The 20,634-nt window shown below is 36.6% G+C and overlaps 2 protein-coding genes across 2 annotated transcripts in view; both read left to right on the top strand.

Moving 5' to 3' along the window:
- Positions 1-3,259, top strand: part of LOC140160537 (cytochrome c oxidase assembly factor 5-like) — a 41,563-nt gene extending 38,304 nt beyond the window's left edge. The window contains exons 2-4 of the mRNA XM_072183777.1: positions 1,097-1,277; positions 2,085-2,183; positions 3,144-3,259. Of these exons, the coding sequence (XP_072039878.1) occupies positions 1,176-1,277; positions 2,085-2,183; positions 3,144-3,188 (246 nt within the window). The 5' untranslated portion in view covers positions 1,097-1,175 and the 3' untranslated portion in view covers positions 3,189-3,259. The remainder of the gene's footprint in view (positions 1-1,096; positions 1,278-2,084; positions 2,184-3,143) is intronic.
- Positions 3,260-3,360: 101 nt separating this feature from the next.
- LOC140160536 (Golgi pH regulator-like) lies at positions 3,361-9,149 on the top strand. The gene is given in 2 exon segments (XM_072183776.1): positions 3,361-3,975; positions 3,978-9,149. Coding segments are annotated over 2 exon segments (1,368 nt in total). The 3' UTR covers positions 4,731-9,149.
- Positions 9,150-20,634: the final 11,485 nt, after the last annotated feature.

Raw genomic sequence — 20,634 nt, 5'->3', positions numbered from 1 at the left:
ATTTGTGCCGAGTGTCCTTGGCAGACTTGACTATGCTTCAGTGGTCATGAAAGGATTCAATTATAGATAACCTCTGCCCCAATAATCCCAAGCTATTGCCTGAAACTGCACCTCGAAAGATGTATCGTAAGAACTCAGTCCTCAAATGATAGTCATATAATGACCAAAAGATAAATGACTGACTATCATTGAGGACTGAGTTCCGCAGTCTAGCATACAAGTGCGCCTACGCGGCCGGTAGTTCCTGGATATGCGATTACAGGGTCAATGGCCGCTTCCACGCAGTAACATACTTCTGAACTGAGTGTCAGGGCCCTGGTACTAGTGAATTTATATGGTGATGAATGTTCCACACCATGAGTTCCAATTATTGGAACTAGTCAAATTTGCCATCAAGATTTCGAATGGAAACAGTTCAGACCCAAAACAAGATTACAGTCAGTAAATGAATATTTTGATCAGGGACTAATTTAATTATTGCACATTAGGCCTGTCATTTTCGGGTAATTTTGTGCCCGGGTACCCGGCGCATTTTTCGGGCAGGTAACCGGGTACCCGAAATTGCAACAACAAAAATTGAATTTTGCACGGTGTTTTGTGTTTTTAATATGAAAATTGATACTTTGTTTTCATGTCATACTCTATTAATGATATCAAAATGCATTGAATTTGAATGCATTTTGATATCATACTTTTTTTTTAATTTTTTTTTAGGTCAACCATGAATGATCCTAGCATTTTTCAATTTGGGTACCTGGGCAGGGTATTTCCTGCCCGGGTAATGTAATCTCGGGTGGGTACCCGCAAGCCCGCCAAAATGCCAATTATTGCACATTTTACTTGAGAACTATTAAATATGAAAAATAACAATCATGTTTAATATTAATTGCCATAACATTTGTATTATAATATTGGTGCTAATTTCAAAAAATCAAAATTATTTGATATCAGAAGAACATTCCTTGTATTCAAAATACGATATGGCTGATGTACAATGTACATGTACTCTCATGTCCCACATAAAATACTGTACAAACGTTGTTAGTAATATTATAACATACAAATCACATCATCTGTTTTATAATTTCATTTCAAGGTCACCATTTGAAGTACAATCAAGGGGACAATCAAGGTACTGTACTGCTGTTGATGGTATATGAAGCTAATGCTAAATCATGCCTAAGTACTTTGAAGGCAAAGAAGAGTCTAACCGGCCATGTGCAGCATTGAGGGAGGACCTTAAGCAGTGCTTGTTGGAAAGCCCTTGTGTGAAAATTGTAAGTATCAATATCGTGTGACCCATCATGCAATCAAATACTAGACAGGTTTAATGGTGGTACAATAAAATAATAGATGATACAAGTTATCAAGTTACAGAGTAGATTCCGATTGGCTAATTGAAACACGTCAGTATCAGATCAGCATCTCATTCGCCATTCAATCTGCATAGCATCGTGTGACGCAGGCGTGACATAGTTCTTTTTTCCAGTTCTCAGCCAGTGCAAAAGGTCCTTGCAAAATAGTATACAGACTTAGTTATCTTACACATGCTTTACCTGGGGTCCATTTCACTCAAAACTCTTCGTAACTCAAATAACCGTTCGTAAAGTTACGAATACCCAACACTAGATGTAACTTTACGAACGGTCCCTGTAGTAAAGGGTACCGATCTTCTCACAGGTGCTGGTGAAGCAAAAAGGATAATGGCTGAGCACAATATCTTTGGAAATTAATTAAGAGTAACCTAACGATGATTAGAAAGAAGAAGACTAAACTGGGTGGGTCATCTATACAGACTAGCTGAATTTCAAAGAAAAACTAGGCGTCCTGTCGGACGACCAAAACCAACATGGGTGGCGCAAATGCAGAAAGAAATAGATGAACAAACTCTTACACAGACCAATGACAGAATAGCCTGGAGAGCAGTAGTAGTGTGCGCAATGGCAACATAGCCGGAAAGCGTAGACAATGACAATGATAATGATGATTGGATTTAAATATTAGCTTTGATAACTGAAACAATTAACTGATTCATTTTCATGCAAAAATTTTTAACCTTGTTTTTATGTTGCGATTTTAAACAGGATAAGAAAACACCAAGGGAATGTCTTCAACCAAATACCAGAATTGATCAAGACTGCAGAGAACTTTCTCAGGCATTTTTTGAATGCAAGAGATCATTGGTATGTATCGAATTCATTTGAAATGGGACAGATAAAACATTGTCACTTGTGACATTAAACACATTAATAAGCCCAATCGGCATTATAACATCTGCTTTTTAAGAGCAGTTATGGGACACTTTAACCTCTGACATATCGGGGAAATTGTTGTAATTATTATTCATTCATTTGTTATTGTAATAATGTTATCCTTTTACACATATTTTGACAAATTAGTTTATGTAATCATGTTTTTTAAACACTTTTTTATTCTAGTAAAACATTTTCAATAATATTATATACTCACAAAAAAACTGTCCCACAATGCATGGCAAATTGCAATGCCGATTTGGCTTATTTAACACTGCAATATGGGATTATAGAAAAGGGAACATGGCTCAAATTGTCTTCACATTATCTTCACATTACAATTGATTCATTCTATAAATCAAAGATTAGTTCATGAAGATCGAATGAAGAGATATGCGTTCACATTAGGAAAATCTAGTTTTTAATCTTCATCAAATCTTCATTGAATGTTCGCAATTGAATACCCTACTTAGCCAGTCTGTCTGCCTGTAAAACAGCATTGTTTTTTTTGTGCCTTAGAAAGATAGCAAATTCTCCCTCTTGCCATCTTGCCATATTCCCCTGGTTGATCAGGATTTGGTTTTCTGAAAGAAACTAAATTACCCTAAAATATCACACAAATTGTGAAAAAATCTTTAAAATGTTTGCAAACATACATGTATTTTGACAATTTTCTGAAATTTTTCAAAACATTTCAGCTGTTCAATTACCAAAATGCAAAATCGGGGTCAGTCTGTTTTTGTCTCCTAAACAACATTTAACTTTCCCACAAATACCTCAATTCAATTGTGGACGTTAAATGTCCCTTCTGCTCAAAAACATCTTTATGTATGCTCTTGTCAAAGCTATTAATAAGTTAACTCATGAATCTTTTGTCTTTTGATCTCACAGCTTGATATGAGAACAAGATTTCGAGGAAGAAAGACTCAATACTAGATGTACATGTTCCATGTGACTGTTACCAGAACACAGAGTGTTTGTTTCATGACATTAGTTCAACTGTAGCTGTTTGTTTACAGTGACTTGTATTAAACTGTGTATTTAGTGTGCTACAGTAACTGTAATCATTGTTTCTTGATAACTATTCAAGAATTTAAAAAAATTCAAAATGGCGTTCATTTTGGATTCCTTTGTCATGTTTAGCACCATGATCATGTTTTTCCTTGGAGGATGGATATTCTTCATGAGGCAGCTCTTCAAGAACTATGAGGTGCATCATGGGATTGTACAGACATTGTTCTCTGTGACCTTTGCCCTCAGTTGTACTCTGTTTGAGTTGATCATCTTTGAGATTCTTGGAGTGTTGAATTCCAATTCACGATTCTTCCATTGGAAGCTTGACTTATACTCCATCTTGGTGCTCTTGATCGTAGTGCTACCATGGTATATTGGCTACCTGTGCTTCAACAATTTAAGAATGGTCCAAAAGAGGCACGTGGCTGTCGCTATGTCCGTTGCATCGTGGTTGATCTTCATGTACTTCTTCTGGAAGATCGGGGATCCGTTCCCTATTCTAAGCCCCAAGCATGGCATCTTGTCCATAGAGCAGGCAATAAGTCGAATTGGAGTGGTTGGAGTCACTATCATGGCCGTGCTGTCAGGTTTTGGTGCCGTCAACTGTCCATACACCTACATGACCTACTTCATGAGGTACGTCAGCGACGCAGATATTGACTCCCATGAGAGGAAGCTTACCCAAGTCATGGATATGATCATAACCAAGAAAAAAAGCGTTTGGCTCTAGCGAGGCGAGACATGCTGCAGCGAGCATCAAGCAGTCCTAGTCGCAAGTCAAGTCTGTGGAACATGTTCTCATCCAGTAACTCATCATCCAATGTGGGCCAACTGCAGCAGGAGATCAGCGGCTACGAAGAGTTAAGCCGACAACTCTTCTTAGAACTCGTAGATCTGCACAACACTAAAGAACGCATGGATTATTCCAAGACATTAAAGGGCAAATACTTCAATCTTATGGGATATGTGTTTTCCCTCTACTGTATGTGGAAGATCTTCATTTGCACCGTCAACATCATATTTGACCGCGTCGGGAAAACTGACCCCATCAGCAAAGGAGTTGAGATTTTAGTCTACTGGTTCGGAATTGAATTTGACGTCAAATTCTGGTCTCAGCAAGTGTCCTTCATCCTCGTGGGTATCATCATCGTGACTTCCATCAGAGGTTTGCTGATCAAGCTCACCAAGTTCTTCTACACAATGTCAAGCAGTAAGTCCTCCAACGTCATCGTCCTCTGTCTGGCGCAGATCATGGGGATGTACTTCATCTCATGCGTGCTGCTTATGCGCATGAATGTACCGCCGCAATATCGTTTGATAATCACAGAGGTTCTGGGCGATCTGCAATTCAATTTCTATCATCGCTGGTTTGATGTGATCTTCCTGATCAGTGCTTTATCAAGCATAGGGTTTTTATATCTGGCACACAAGCAAGCACCAGAGAAACATACATTGACCACTTGAATTTTTAAACAGACTGTGCTGCTAGATATTTTACAGGAATGTGTTTTTGTTTACTTAAAAGACAATAAATGATGAAATGGTGATCAATAATTAATTACTTTATACAGGATTATCCAGTGCTGTAGTATATGACATTCTAGTGGTATATTACAGTTTGATTTTGAAGAGCTAGGAGTACAGCAATTTTATAGAGGTTGTGCATATGACGTATCATACCGTAAATATGGCGGACTACTCAAATGCATTCAACAAAAACATGATTGCAATCTACCATGACAGTTCATCTCACACGATCAAATAGGTTGATCACAACATTTGATTGAATGGACTGCACTGCGCCATGATTACGGTGAATGACACCGTTCAAATCCTTTGTTTGGAGCCAATCAATGATTTCATGCACAACCTCTGATACAGGGCTGTCAACTTTTTGGAATTCCTTGGTGTGAGACAGAGGCGTACTGGGATTTGCCAACTCCAATATTCATTTTGTACCATGATTATTTGAGGTACCGGATTTGGAGTCCCAAAGGGATGAGGGAATGGACAGGAATGGGAATGACTATCACGAAATGAACCAGATGAAACAGAAATTAAGTTTAACAATTTATTAGGAATTTACATCATCAGACAAACTGATCAAAATACATCATGTGTGTTTTAATAATAAGTCTTACCAGAGTTACATCGCATCATAATAAGTATAATTGAATATGATTCACGTGCAAGACATGACAATATAATCGCCATCATGTTGACCAATCTAACTAAACATCATGAGCCAATCCTAGGCACGTCTGTCTCGGTTGCAGGGTTAACAAGGAGTGAAGTCTTTATCAAAGCACAAACAAAACATCGCTTCAGTCCGTTCAATTGATGCACGGATATAAAAACGTTCACTTGATGAATGGTTATCATGGCTTACTGCACTATGATCAATATTCAATTATCGAATGAATTATCGTCACAACAATAGGTTAAATTTGCAACATAAGTGATGATGCATTGTAAATGATCTTAGCCTGCAGTAGAGCTACGTGTAAATTTGAGATGTAATCATCATTCGAAAAGGAACTGATCAGTTTCAAAACAACATCTTTTTCATTAGAATGGGATTTGCTAGCGTAAATGGCAGACTTTGAAAACAAAAGATTATGGGAAGTGCTAAATCACCCTCATGGTAAAGTTCATGCCTAGAAGTTCTCAGGCTCAAAGTTCCTGTGGTGGGTCCACTTCTCCTCCCATACAATGAGAGTATTGCCTTCCCAGGCAGGATAAGCTGATACCCATTTACCCCTGGGTGAAGTGTAGCAAACAGGATTAAGTGTATTGTCCAGAGACATAATATATTGACTGCAATGTGACTCGAACCTGTAACCTTATGATCAAAAGTCAGATCACTGGCCCACTGAACCAACATACTGTGTATACTCAGTAAATTTTGATTGGTCCAAATTTATGGAGAATATTGGGGCACCTTGCAATATATTGTAAGGTATTAACACACAAAGCCAGTTTTGATATTATATTCAGGGTTGGTCAACTGTGCTCAAATTTGTATGTATATGTGAAAATGACTATACCTCCATTTGATGAGGACTTGTAACAGACATTTGTAAAAAATACAAAATGCTACTATTGTGTACTCAAGAATATCATCTTATGTTATACAAGTTTTGTGAATCAGAATTAGACCGACACCAAAGAAGTTTTGTCTTAGACAATGTTCTTTGTTTCAACTCAAGTTTGGTAGTGACATTTGTGTGGTTGTGCTGCAAATATCAGATATGCCTGTTTTCAGGAAATTCCCTGATTTCAGGAAATTTGTTACTCTGAATTTATACGTTTTTATTTATTTTCAGCCCTTTTTAAAGCTTTTTTGCCCAAATTTACGCACCTTTTCAGGATTTTTTGCAAGTTTCAGGCTTTTTTTAGTGGTACTGACAGGCATCTCTGGAATATGCAGATAAACCACCATGGTATATCCATCCAGCGGAGGTAGGTTATCACACACTTTGATACTGCAACCGGCAAAATAGGCATCAATGTCACTACCAAACTCAAGGTGAAACAAAGTGTAGTTTTCAATGTGTGGAATATGTCGGAGAATATGTAGGACAATACCAGAATTCAATTTTTTACTTTTGATTTTTTTTTTAATATTCCAGAATTAAGAAGTGGTCTTAAAGATTTAAATTTGAATTTGGTTTGATTTAAAAAATCACTTTAATTACTAATAATGTAATACATGCATGCTTATTAATTAAAAAGAAAGTATAACAATGGTGTATTTGTATTTCAATTTAATCACAATTATTTAATGTATGACTATAAAATATCCAAAATAATGTAAATTTCAAGGATTTCAAGGATTCAATGTAAACCAAAATAACAAGTGAAAGGTAAAGTTTGAAACTGGCTTGTTTCACAAAGTCTTACAATTGATTTACTGTATTGGTAAACATTTCTAAATCAATCATAAGATCAATCATAAGTCATTGTGACACTGGTCCATAAATAATCTTTCCAATCATTGTAAACAATATGCATGTGCATGTATTAGTACACATAGTAAAATTTGTCTGAGAAGGTCATAAAGTTATTTACAGCCATCAATTGAATTACCAAATTAAATGTCAACTACCTTGAAATTGATAACATATGTGCATGTCAGTGTGTTCACATTTGGAAGGGTAATGGGTACAAGAATATAGATGTATTTGTGTCTTGTTTTATATCAGATCAAATCAAACCCTTAAGTTTTTTATTGTGTTTAACAAGATTTTGCATTGTTAAACTTGACCATTGTAGGTCATATTTTGATGGAAGTAAGTGAATCAAAATATAAATTCCTGAACTTGGTCCTCACTTTCCATCATCAGGGGCAGATTTCACAAAATCTGCAGTGCATCGCAAGTCCGTTAAGGTATTAACCCATCTTAAGTCCAAACCCATTTAACTTCCATAAATTATATGGAAGAGGTATGATGGGTCGGGAGTTACAATGGCATTAAGCTATTCTAGTTGAAATATGTACTTCCCCTATGGAAGACATGACCTTAATCTCCAAAGCAGGGTGTAGATTTCTAATGGAGTCGCCCATTTAGGTAATTCAATTTGAAATTCACACTCCACGTGTGGAAGATTAAGGTCATGTCCAGAGACAAGTGATTTACACAGAAAAAAAGTGCCAATCATGTATCCCTGCCCATAGGAAAAAAATAGCCAGAGATGCGCGGAAAAAAAGTTCCACGCAAATCACTTGTCCCTGGTTATGTCTTCCATAATAGGTGTATGGATTTCAGCTGGAATAGCCCATTCTGTCTGTCGGCATGACGTCACTTGCAATAGATCGCTTCTTCCCATTGGTTGCTTTTGCCAAGATTTGGCTGTTCCATCTCACCCCCCTAGGACATGAAAGAGACACTTACCGTTGCACTCAATGGGGGATATCACAAAACATGCCACAAATTAAATACCTCTTGAGGAAACAATTCCAAAAGTTTGATTTCTTATTAGGGAAATCAACTATTAAATAATTTACCAGAGACAAGGCAAATTGGTATTTTCTTTGTTGAGATAATTGACTTGGAACTGAAAGGCCATGTACAAACCAATAGGGATTTTGCAAGTGTGTCCCCTTTGACAGACGTGAGAAGTGGGTAAGTGCAATAGATGGAACAACCCTGACTGAGATAATTGTTAACTCTTTGTGAAATTGATCCCCCGGTCATGTTCTTAGGATACATAGTGGTGTGTATGTGATATTTTCTTTAGTGCAGGGGTCAGCATTTAGTGGCAACCTTACCACTACATTTAGCATGCAGATTGTCGTAAAAAAGGAAGAGAATGATTAAAAAAACACCAATTCTTGTACCATAGGCCCTATACCTTTTACAACATTATGATGTAAGCTAAAGAAAAGTGTTAAGAATCAGCTTTGGTTATTCAGAAAGACTGATACCCAAGAAGGTTCAATGCTTGCAAAAAGGGGCTTGCGTAAAACAGAGTCTGTCTGCAGCTTGTGGCACAGTACCTCAACTATTTTTTAATAGCTGCCCTTTGACACGGGTTAATTATTATAACTAAATGTAGTACAGTACCACAGGTTGAGGATATGAATGAATAGCTGCCTTGTAAGACAAGTTTATTAATTACAGTACTGTGCCACAAGTTGTGGATGGAATATTGGACATGTGACCTTGCTTGGGTGCTTTGATAGGAATATACCTATTCATGACTTAATGGCACATAAATAGATAGCTCTTTGGCAATGACACTGGGTTTGAAAAGGGTTGCTGACCCCTGCTTATAGTGAATTGTGTGAATGTGACGTTCTTGTTAGTCTCATACATACTTGTATGTAAGCATTCAGATGAAATTACACAATAAAAGAGATTTGTGACACTGGTTAAGAAATTTACTGGGCTGTTTTGTTTCTTGATATTGTTGTACAAATTTACAAGTTTGCAAAACAAATATGTCCCCCTTTAGTAATTTTGGTTTTTCCAAATATTAAAACATTTTGACCCCACTTTCGTCAGATTGGAGCATTTTCATGTTTTTCACCCCATGAACCTCAAATGCGGGTTTGGTATCACTGGGGGAGGGGGGAACTGCACTGCCATCATGTGGCACACAATAATGCATGATGGCAATTGAAATGGAGCAACTTTTGGCAGGATATCAAAACTTTATACAGCAAGTTTGGAACTTCCTCAAATTATATTGAAATCCACACCATGTATTCCTCCACATCCCATGCCAAGTTGCAGTACCAAAATAAACATCTCAAAAAAAGTAACTAACCCCCCTTAAACAATGGCCATTGGGACACACGCTAAAAGATAGGATGTAATCTGATGCCAGGGCGTCATACATCTTGCTGTGGCGTTCACGTGCTGTATGCAGAGATAGTCACGATATCTTCTCTTACGGCCATTATTCAAAAAGGGGCTGTTGTATTTCAAATCTGAAAAATGTGTTGGAAGCAGAATTTATTTCTGCGTATTTTGACACCTCGTTTAATACGATAGCCCAGAAAACAATAAAACAACGGTCAATTGAGGTCCAGATTTGAAAGTTGCACTTGCATAAAATTTTTACAATACAAAAACACTCGGATATCATTACACAGATTTCCTTCCATTACACTGAATGCAAAATCAACAGAATTTACTGCAACTTTAAGATCTTGGGTTACATTGATTTAAATGTACGCTGTGACGTCAATATCTAGTCAAATGCTACAAATGAGGTGTCAAAATGTGCAGGAATAAATTCTGCTTCCAACACATTTTACAGATTTGTAATACAATCACTCGTTTTTGAATAATGGTCATTATTTAAAGGGGGTCAGTTTTTTTTAAGGTATTTAGAACTGCATGTGCCATAGACAATGTACATAAATTCCCCGATTTGAACAATTAAAAAACTATAAAATTTATTAATAGCCTATCATGTTTTACACACCTAGTACCAATTTGCAATGTCACACATCATTGCGTTCAGTCACGATGGCTCATTGCATATATGCAGTTTTGAAACTTGTACTTCTGTCCATTCAATTCTCACAAAGCATGCAGAATGTAATCAGGCCTACTGCATTGTTTAAAAGTTGAATGGCCCAAAATGCAACTTTTGAAATTGTATCTTTTTATATTTTTTTTGTAATGACCAATTTGTGGTGGAATGCAACAATGTGTGACATTGTAATTTGGACAAGTTGTGTCAAACAAAATATGCTACAATTGCTTTTATGATATTTTAAGTCTTTGGGGGACATGCAATTCACTGATCATCTCAAAACGAGGTTTTACCGCAAAGTGCGTGCCGTGTGTGCATAGTGCGATCACCTGTCAAGTGCATGCTTTAATTACCATGTACGCTGCTAGAAAAGTGCAAGAAAAAAATGCACATTTTGCGCATGCGTTTGCAGGGAGAACCTCGTTTTGGCAGCAAGATGGTGGATCTGTTCAAAGGGCCGAATACCATGATGATTCACCTTATAATGTGCATATAGGCTCCCTGTGACATATCTGGAATGTTAGGCACAAACTAAAAGTGCCCCCAGATAAAAATTCCCACAGACCCTTACTACTTGTTTTATTGATCAAAACACACACTTGGTAGCAGAAGCAAATTACACTCTGACAATAATGAAGTATGGTTGTTCAATAATTTATTTCTAAAACCTTCCATCTGTATAATATATTAATGGTTCATTATAACACAATACAAAATATACATATATTAAGAACCTTTTGAGCAAATAGTACATGTAGTTTACAAAAGGCAATCCTGCTGCAATGTATAAAATGTTACATTCAAGATAAAACAAGGATATCTACACGTCACACTACATTTAGGTTTGAACAAATAGTGTAATTAGTATAAGGCCAAAAAAAAATTGTTTGTTTGTCCACGTCCGACCGACCGTGTACTCTGGTCCTGACCGTGTCTTTTTTTTTTTTTAATTTGCGTTGAATGTGCTAGTAAAACAGTGGTTAGTATAAATTTAAAGAAAGAAAATGTAAAGAAAATGAACAGTATAACATGCAGAACCATCTCAAGAGTTAAACCAGTAAAGTGCTGTGTGTTTTGACTTATTTACCAGTCTTCAAATTGTCAGTTTCAAGTGCAATATCTGTAAAAAAAATTTTTTTTTTAATCCGACCTACCGACCCAACTGTTTCATAAGCCTCTATGGACAAACAAACCTTTTTTTTTTTGGCCTAATCGTCTATTCCAGTTGAAATCCATACACCTATGGAAGACATGACCTTAATCTCTCACACAGGGGGTGTAGATTTTAAATGGAGTCACCCCTTCAGGTAACCCCATTTGAAATTCACACTTCCTGTGTGGGAGATTAGATTTTGTCTTCCATAGGGGGTATATGGATTACCCATTGCAGGAACAGAGCAATTGAGTTCACCATTACAACTGCATTAATGTACATATTCAAATTAGGCAAGACATCCAGTTAGTGCCTATAAAGCCGTCAGTCGGCCGGTCAGCTATACCCTTTTGTAATGGTGGGCCAGAGTAGCCAGCAGAGCTTGATACATTTAATAATTACATCCTTTTTGCTATAAGAAAAGATGTGCAGCACTATAGGTTTAGCCATCTGGGGTGTATCCAGAATTCAAAGGTTGAAAACTTTTCAGTGAATATCAGGGAGTGGCACATGTGATGAATATGTCCCTCCTAGATTGGGAAAGTTGAAAAAGAAAGAAAATATAGCAGTACCTAGAGTATAGTATGTATTCTTGTTTTTGAGCATTCATATGAGATGATTTAGTAGTAACATTTTTCACTAGAACAATAACAGAAATTTTTATTGCTAGAGGTCCCTTTTAATTCTGGATACACCTGTGACAATTGAATGAATATCAATAGTAGCATTGTGAGTAATGTGACCCAATTGATACAAAAATGCCAGGTTCTTTGATCTCTCAAGTCTCAGCAGCTATTTCACATTTAGTATTTATATACTAAAATCTTAGTTGATAGCCTAAACCGCTTCAACTAGCAGGGCATTTATTGTCATCCATATGCCCTGCCCAATATGAAACATTTACCCTTTCCAATTTAATCTTTTACTCAACTTGCAATACTTGTTTCAATTCAAAGAACATAGATAACACTCAGAACATGGAGTGGATCAACATTGTTTTAAACATGAATAACGCATATACATTTTTAGTACAAAGATCCATTTAAACTTTCATTGGTAGTAACATTGTATTCTAATATACTTTTAAACTACTTTACATCACCATTGGCCTTTAATTTTGTGGGAACTTACTTTTCATTATCTAGAAATTTAATGTTACAAGTTTATCAACTGGTCAAAATTGATCAAACTGAAGGCTTCACACTTAGGGGCTGCATGTGCAATACTTATGTGCCCAAGGAAGGGTAAAATTGGGGGAGGGGCAATTTTTTTTGGCATGCCAAAAGGGGGAGGGCAAGCAATTTTAACAGGTCAAAAGAGGGGAAAGAAATTTGTGGCACAATTATGGGGCACCTTTTTAAGTAAACAGTACAGAAACATATAAATATGCAAAATGTCCTGTTTGCTACGCTTGCATGACATTTTAGGTTTCAAAATTAAGAACAAAAAAAATTGGCAAGTGTATAGTGGGGGGAAAGGGTTTTTGGTAGGCTGAGAGGGTGGGGTGGATCAAGAAGGGGGTTAAATCTATTTTGGCACATTGTTTAAAAAAATCATAATTATTAAACTGCCCCTAAATTAGCCAAAAAATACAGCTCAACACATATTAATATCAAAATTTTAATTAGAATCATAACAAACATAAAACTGTATATTGCACTAATAGAAACAAGGCACAAATTGGCAAAGTTACATATACATTATTTTATTCTAATTCTAACCCCGCAAAAATATTTAGTACTTAATGTGAATATATTTGGACATGCGAATTAAATACCCACTAAACTGTCCAGAATTGATAAAAATCACACAAAAATTAACCCAACGAAAATATCCTACTATACAGTATTATTTTTTGCTGTTACTTAAAGCTTTAAGAGACCATCATACTCACACTATATGGAAATGCTTCAGTTTAGCATGCATGTGATAAAAACTGACATTGAAACATTTTGGCTAACTACTTTTTAGACCCACCCCTTCATACACCTACTATCCCCTAGTTCAATATCAAATAAGTGCATCAAACCTCCAAAGCATTCATGAATAAATAACAGTTAGTTTAGTTTGAAACGGATCAAAAGGTGTGTAAATGTGTATATGTACAAGGTAAATGATCTTACAGGAACAGTTTGAGGAGTTAATAGCTGGGGAATGGGGGATGTGTACATTTACCTGACATGATGACAAGGAAGAAGTACCAGAATTGGAAGTTAACCCTATGAGAACTACCTGCCGATTGGTCAAAAACAAGCTTTCATTATCAATTGACCCAATCAGCAACATTGTTAGAATAATTTCACCACACAAAAAAATTGGGGTGAATTATTTGCAAAGCTACATTTTGATTGGTGATTAAAGTGAAAATATCATGTAATTGGCCAATCAGAGGCAATGTTAGATCGGCAGGTAGTGCTCAGGGGGTTAACCGATTTCTGATAAGTTTTCTGATAAGTTTTTTCACAATCACTAAGGACAAGGACTTGTAACTGCTTCAAGTTTTGTTACCTGAAAACGTTGTTCAGATTTTTCACTGTGGGGGAAGTTCCAGATCTAATAGTCTGTACACATAGGTTTTTCATTGTCTCAATTGGCAATTTAGCATTTTTGAAAAAATGACATTTTTACCCCATCTTTGAAGTCAAAAAACTAAATTTGCTTGAGCAGCCAGAGTTTTTTTTTCTCTTTGGTGGTACTTAAGCAGACATTGCCCCATCCAAATCTGGAAAAAAAATCTCTGGGGCTAGGCCTATTTGTCCTGTAAAGCCAGTGTTGCCTGAAAGTTTGCCAATTTAAAAAAAAATGCATTTTTTTGAAATTGTGCATTTTCTACATCTATACTTACTCATATAACTTTTTATACAACTAAAATACTTTTAGTATTTACCCTTTGCGTACAAGATTTAACACACAACTGCATCCGGAAGTAACACTTAAAGGCTGCAAAAGAGTTATGTCCTGCAAAAACCGGTATTGCCAGAAAATCTGTACATTTGTAGCACCATCTCATACAGGTTTCGAAACTTTACCAATACCCGTAATTAGTGAGTGCTTCAAAACATGCATGCATGCATTTGTGTAAAAAAAACATAACGTGGTAAAATGAATTTAGAAAATATACACACAGTATAAACTTTCAACTTCAAAGGTCCTTGTGACCGCATGGCGGCATCAATCAAGGCCCATGTTCGAATCCACATAGATGAAGGCCATGATGTGGAGATGCCTCATTAATTTAAAATGGCTGTAGAGAGCCATGGAGGGATGGATAGTGTCCTAGTCTTTCTCTGTGAAGTTAATGAAAAGGCTGCATGCAGGTGCAAAACCGATTGATGACATAACCCAACTAACTAACTTTGAGTTTGGAGAGGAGGAGGTGCATGCCTGGAAAGGATATCGAATAGAAAGACCAATTGTTCCCCCAGCTTCTGATTTCAGGCATGTACCGGAAGCACTGACTATACTCAGTGTACCGTCAAGACGACACAGCTTTAAGAGAATACAGCCACGAAAGAAGAAAACAGTGAGCATCGATAGTCATCAGGAAGGTGAAAGTTCTGTTAATCTCTTTCCGTGTCCTGAAGAAGGCTGCTTAACATCGTACAATACTGTTGCAGAGCTGAACAATCATGTGTTGTGCGACACCCATACCAGGATTAGAGACAAATATACTCTACATGATAAAGCAAAGTTGATGTATGCAGGAAAACTAGAAATGCCTGCACAGCAAGTACCGAGCTTGAAATCCACCAGCACTTTATCAAGCAGAGAAGTGGTACCAAATGGCTGGGCCATTCAGAAAAGAAAGCCTGCCAAACGTTTCACAGAGAAACAGAAGGAGTATTTAAAAAAAATTTAACGAAGGTGAGGTGAGTGGTGTAAAATGTGATCCTGTGGAGGTTGCCAAAGAAATGCGTTCCAAGAAGGATGTCCAAGGAAATAGACTTTTCCAGTCTACCGAATTCCTGACATCACAGCAAATCTCCAGTTACTTCAGCCGTGTAGCTGCCAAGGTTAGAGGAATTGCTCCAACAGCAGATGATCAAAATGCAGAAGCACAGAGAAGACTTGTTAGTTCTGTTCTTGACCAAGTTGGTCTGCACCATCCAATTGTATCAAACACACATAACATTTATGAACTATTCGCAATAGGGAAGCTGAACTCACTTGGATTGAAAGTACTCAAAAGTATTTGCAGTGATTTGAACATTGAGACAAAGGACATTAGAAATAAGAGACGCAAAAAAGCCTATGTAATCAAGCTACAGGATCTTGTTAAACAGTGTTCATGTACATCTTAAATGTACATCTTTTTAACCAAATGTGTAATACATTGTACTTAAATGAACAATGTTACTTGTTTGCAAGAGTTAGATACCTATGCAGAGATCCTTATTGTTCATGAAGTAAATAGGGGTGAGTCTGTGTATGTTTGAGTATCAAAGTTTAACAAGTAGGTATACCTGTTTTAACGTTTACTGTTGTATTTTTAAAGATCTGCATATTCGAACATTTTGATGAAACAAACATTCTAAAACACAATTTCGTCTTTTCCCACTAACTATCAAAATATTGAAGTTGGTAATACAACGAGTATGCTTAAGGGATCCAAAATGAGCGTTTATTGCGTTTCGACAGTATTTTTTGTGAGACATGAGAGCACCTCAGACCTATCGAATTGCATTCTGAATACGAAGCATGTCTTTCTGATATCAAATAATTTTCATTTTTCAAAAATCACAATATAATACAAATTTTTTGATAAATTATAAAAATTTGATATTTTTTCACATTTTTGATATATAACAGTCCTCGAAGTAAATTCTATAAATCTAATGATATATTCTTAAAGTGTATGTAGCAGGGAGGAAAAGCCGACGGTCAATTGAAAATTTTGACCTTTCATATTGAAGATATGGATTTTTTCCCAAAAAGACCTTATTTTTGTTTGGTGTTTTGGGAAAAAAATCCATATCTTCAATACGAAAGGTCAACATTTTGAATTGATCGTCTGCTTTTTATCCCACCTACATACACTTTAAGTATAAATCATCAGATTTATAAAGTTAACTTCAAGTACTGTTAAATATCAAAAATATCAATTTTTAATGATTTGCCATAAAATGTGTATTAAATTGCGAATTTCAAAAAATCAAAATTATTTGATATCAGAATGACATTCTTCGTATTCAGAATGCAATTCGATATGTCTGATGTGCTCTAATGTCCCAAAATAAATACTGTCCAAACGCTCATACCCCAGCCCTTAACGTGTGAATTTATATAATTTAGAAGGAAACCATGTAAAACTACCAACTGCAAAACATACACTGAATAGGTTTGAACTCCGCTGAAAACATATAACACTCACAACACTAACACGGGAGCTTGTTTGGACAAAAATAAAAATCTTGAATCGAACAAACAAAAATACAAAATGGATTTATGTGTCTACATTCAGCATTTTCAAAAGCAGTTGACAGTTGAAAAAAGAATGCAAGTCTGAAGAAAATATTGTGTGTTTAAGATGTATGTGTTATACTTTCTGGTAATTTAACAATGGGTGGTGTCATTTTTAAATACCTTGAATATTGTTAAAACATCACTATGTCAATTTGAAGAGCTAGACTAGCATGGAAAGTAGATATAAATTAAATCTGTATAAATAAAACATTCCCAAATTGTAAAACGTACTGATTTGAAATATGGAATAAAAAAATCAGATTTTCTGGCAACACCTGTTTTTGCAGGACATGACTCTTACGCAGCTTCAAAGTGTTGCTCCCGTTGCAGTTAATCATACAAAAGTTTATATGAGTAAATATGTAGAAAATGCATTATTTCAAAAAATGTGTTTTTTGAAAATTGTCAAACTTTCTGGCAATGTCTGCTCAAGTACCATTTTTTGAAAGAAAATCCAGAACGGGCCAATTGATAAATAAAAGAGTTAAAAAGTTGATAAAAAAGAGAAAATGCAGAATTATTAATCCTTGATAGGCCCTACCCATTCATGTCATTCAATAATATTTTCTAATGTTTTGGTTGTCAAATTAACTTTAAAGGGAAACATACATGTCATTTAAATTTGGTGATGTTTAAAAATTGGTAATGAAAATAATTAACATTCTGCAGAAACAGGCAAGAAATTAAGACAGTTAAATTTAGTTTCTATGAAAAACTTATTAGGCAAAAAAAAAAAGGTTTGTCTCAAAGCTCACAAGCGGTTTGAAAACAAATGCGAAATGCAATTTTTTATTTTTTATTTTATTTATTTATTTTTTATTTCCGACTTGGTATTTTTATGGTATTTTGAGAAAAAAAATCTGATTTTCGCCAAATTTTTCCGGAAAAAACTAAAAAAAATTTTTTTTGAAATAAAAAAAATTCCGCATTTCTTTTTCTTCAAATTGCGTGAGTTTACAAATGCGCGCGCAAGCTTTCAGACAAACCTCTTTTTTTGGCCTTATGTAAAATGTTGATGTTCACCTCCATGAGTATTATTTTTGAGTGACATCTAAACCTATTAATGTTTTTATTTTTTTTCCTGAAATCTCTTTTCAGGTTTTGCATTCCCAGGCCATCAGAGAGAAGGGTTTGGCACCATGGGTAATCATAACAAATGGGAGGGTATGCAGCGCGCACTGCAACTGCAAGGCTGGTCTTGGCGAAGTTTGTACGCACGTAGCAACACTTCTGTTTGGGATCGACGCAGGTGTACGCGTTCGAGAGAAAAAGACAGTGATGCAGGTGAAGGCCTATTGGATGGAGCCTACCAGGAAGCAGGTGACATCTGCCCCTGTTGCAAGTATGGACTTCACATCCGCTGCAAAACGAAAGCGAAAACTGGATCAGCGATAGATGGAACAGCACCACCAGACAAGCCAGCCACAAAGCAACATCCCCATTTCTTCCACTTGCTGTCCAGCGTCAGACCTATCAAAGGACAGCGACCTCAGTGACCTGCTACACGGTCTGTCTTTAACCACCACCAAATCAGTAATCCTGAGTGCTGTTGATCCATACACGGATAAGTTCATACCCCCTGAGACTGTAAAGGTGTTTCCCCCCATCCTAACTAACATGAAAGACAGAACAACATTTGATTTTTCATATGCAGAAGTCGGTGTGATGTCACTGCCCAAGACTGCACATGCCGATCCTTCATCGGTAGCCTTCATGAAGATTAGACAAATACTGCCTTTTCTACAGGATGCACTGAATATTCATATTGATAATGGGGACATGTGCAATAATTGTAATGGGGAAGTATGGGTAAATATTGGGGGGGGCAAAGAGGGAGTATCAGCAGCACAAATTGTAAATATCGTTAATCCAAATTCAGCAACCACAACTTAAATAACTGCAATGTACAAGGCTGTGTACACATATGCAAACATGGAAGAGGCATTTGGTCCATACCGCCAACAATTTATCGATCTCCAAACACATATTTCATTTGCAAAGAGAAGAGCGTGCATGTGTTTCTGAAGCTGTGATTGCTGAATGGAGTTTAATGAACTTTGGCGAACAAAGTGAGACCATTTGAGCTCCAGTGACAGGATCTGGTCACTAAACATCTGGTGAAATCATCAACTAGTGTGAGAGGACAGTCCACTTGAACTGATGTGAACTCTTGTAGTGCAAAGTCCAGTAGTTTACAGCAAAGTATCTAGTTCTAGTAAAAAGTTGAAAGTACTGCTACTTAAAGTGCTGATCAATAAGTTCCAGGACCTGAGGACTTACACTGTTAACCATGGCATTGCAGTCTTGGCCAGTGATCGACAAGTATATAAAGAATTACAGACCTGACAAAGTCTCACTGAAGACGTCATTGAAGTCGATGATGTCACTGCCCAAGACTGCACATGCCTATCCTTCATCGATAGCCTTTGTGAAAGTTAGAGAAATTTTGCCTTTTCTACAGGATGTAGTAAATATTGATATTGACAATGGGAACATGTGCAATAATTGTAATGGGGTAGTATGGGTAAAAATTGAGGAGGACAAAGGGGGAGTATCAACTAAATTGACAGCACAAATTGCAAATATCGTTAATCCAAATTCAGCAACCACAACTGAAATAATCGCAATGTACGAGGCTGTGGACACATATGCAAACATGGAAGAGGTATTTGGTGTATACCTTCAATAATTTATCGATCTCCAGACAGAAGCACATATTTCTTTTGGAGAGGAAGAGAAGAGCATGTTTTATGAGTTTCTGACAAGGATTGTTGGCCACAATAGTCCAGCTTCCATCTATCCATGTTTGTGGTGCTATGTATATAAGGATGAGCTTGCAAAAAGATATGCTGAGTCTGAAAATACCCTAGCCCAAAATCTTCAACCCCGAATCTAATCAATGGGAGGACAATCCAGATTGGCCAAAGGAGCGGACTCCATGCCCAGATCACAATTGTAGGGCAAGTTAAATCTCATGGTGCCAAGGTTAAGTCAAGCAATTTCAAAATTCCTCTTAAAAATTGGGACATTGTCACCAGACAAATAAACTGTGGCAGGGATGCAAGAAAAGTCATAAAGAACGTAGCTGAAGAGTTCGGGGACCTGAGGACCTCATTAACCATGGACATTTCAGTCTTGGCCATTGATCGGCAAGTATATAAAGAATTAAAGACCCGACGAAGTCTCACTGAAGACGTTATTGAAGTCAGTGTGGTGTCACTGCCCAAGACTGCACATGCCGATCCTTCATCGATAGCTTTTCTGAAAGTTAGACAAATACTACCTTTTCTGCAGGATGTTGTAAATATACATATAGATAATGGGAACATGTGTAATAATTGTAATGGGGAAGTATTGGTAAAAATTGGGTGGACAAAGGGGGAGTATCAACTAAATTGACAGCACAAATTGCAAATATCGTGAATCCAAATTCAGCAACCACAACTGAAGTAATCGCAATGTACAAGGCTGTGAACAACATATGCAAACATGGAAGAGGTATTTGGTCCATACCTCCAACAATTTATTGATCTCCAGACAGAAGCACACGTTTCATTTGGAGAGGAAGAGAAGAGTGTGCATGTTTCTGTTTGGATATAGGCCTAATGAGTTTCTCACAAGAATTGTTGGCCACAATGGTCCAGCTTCCATCTAACCATGTTTGTGGTGCTATGTTCATAGGGATGAGCTCGCAAAAAAATATGCTGAGAGGAGTCTGAAAATACATCCATCCAAAATCTTCAACCCCGAATCAAATCAATG

The sequence above is a fragment of the Amphiura filiformis genome, chromosome 9 (genome assembly GCF_039555335.1).
Source record: "Amphiura filiformis chromosome 9, Afil_fr2py, whole genome shotgun sequence".
Taxonomy (NCBI): Eukaryota; Metazoa; Echinodermata; class Ophiuroidea; order Amphilepidida; family Amphiuridae; genus Amphiura; species Amphiura filiformis.
Note: the sequence above shows the minus strand (reverse complement) of the source record. Positions and strands in the feature narration are given on the sequence as shown.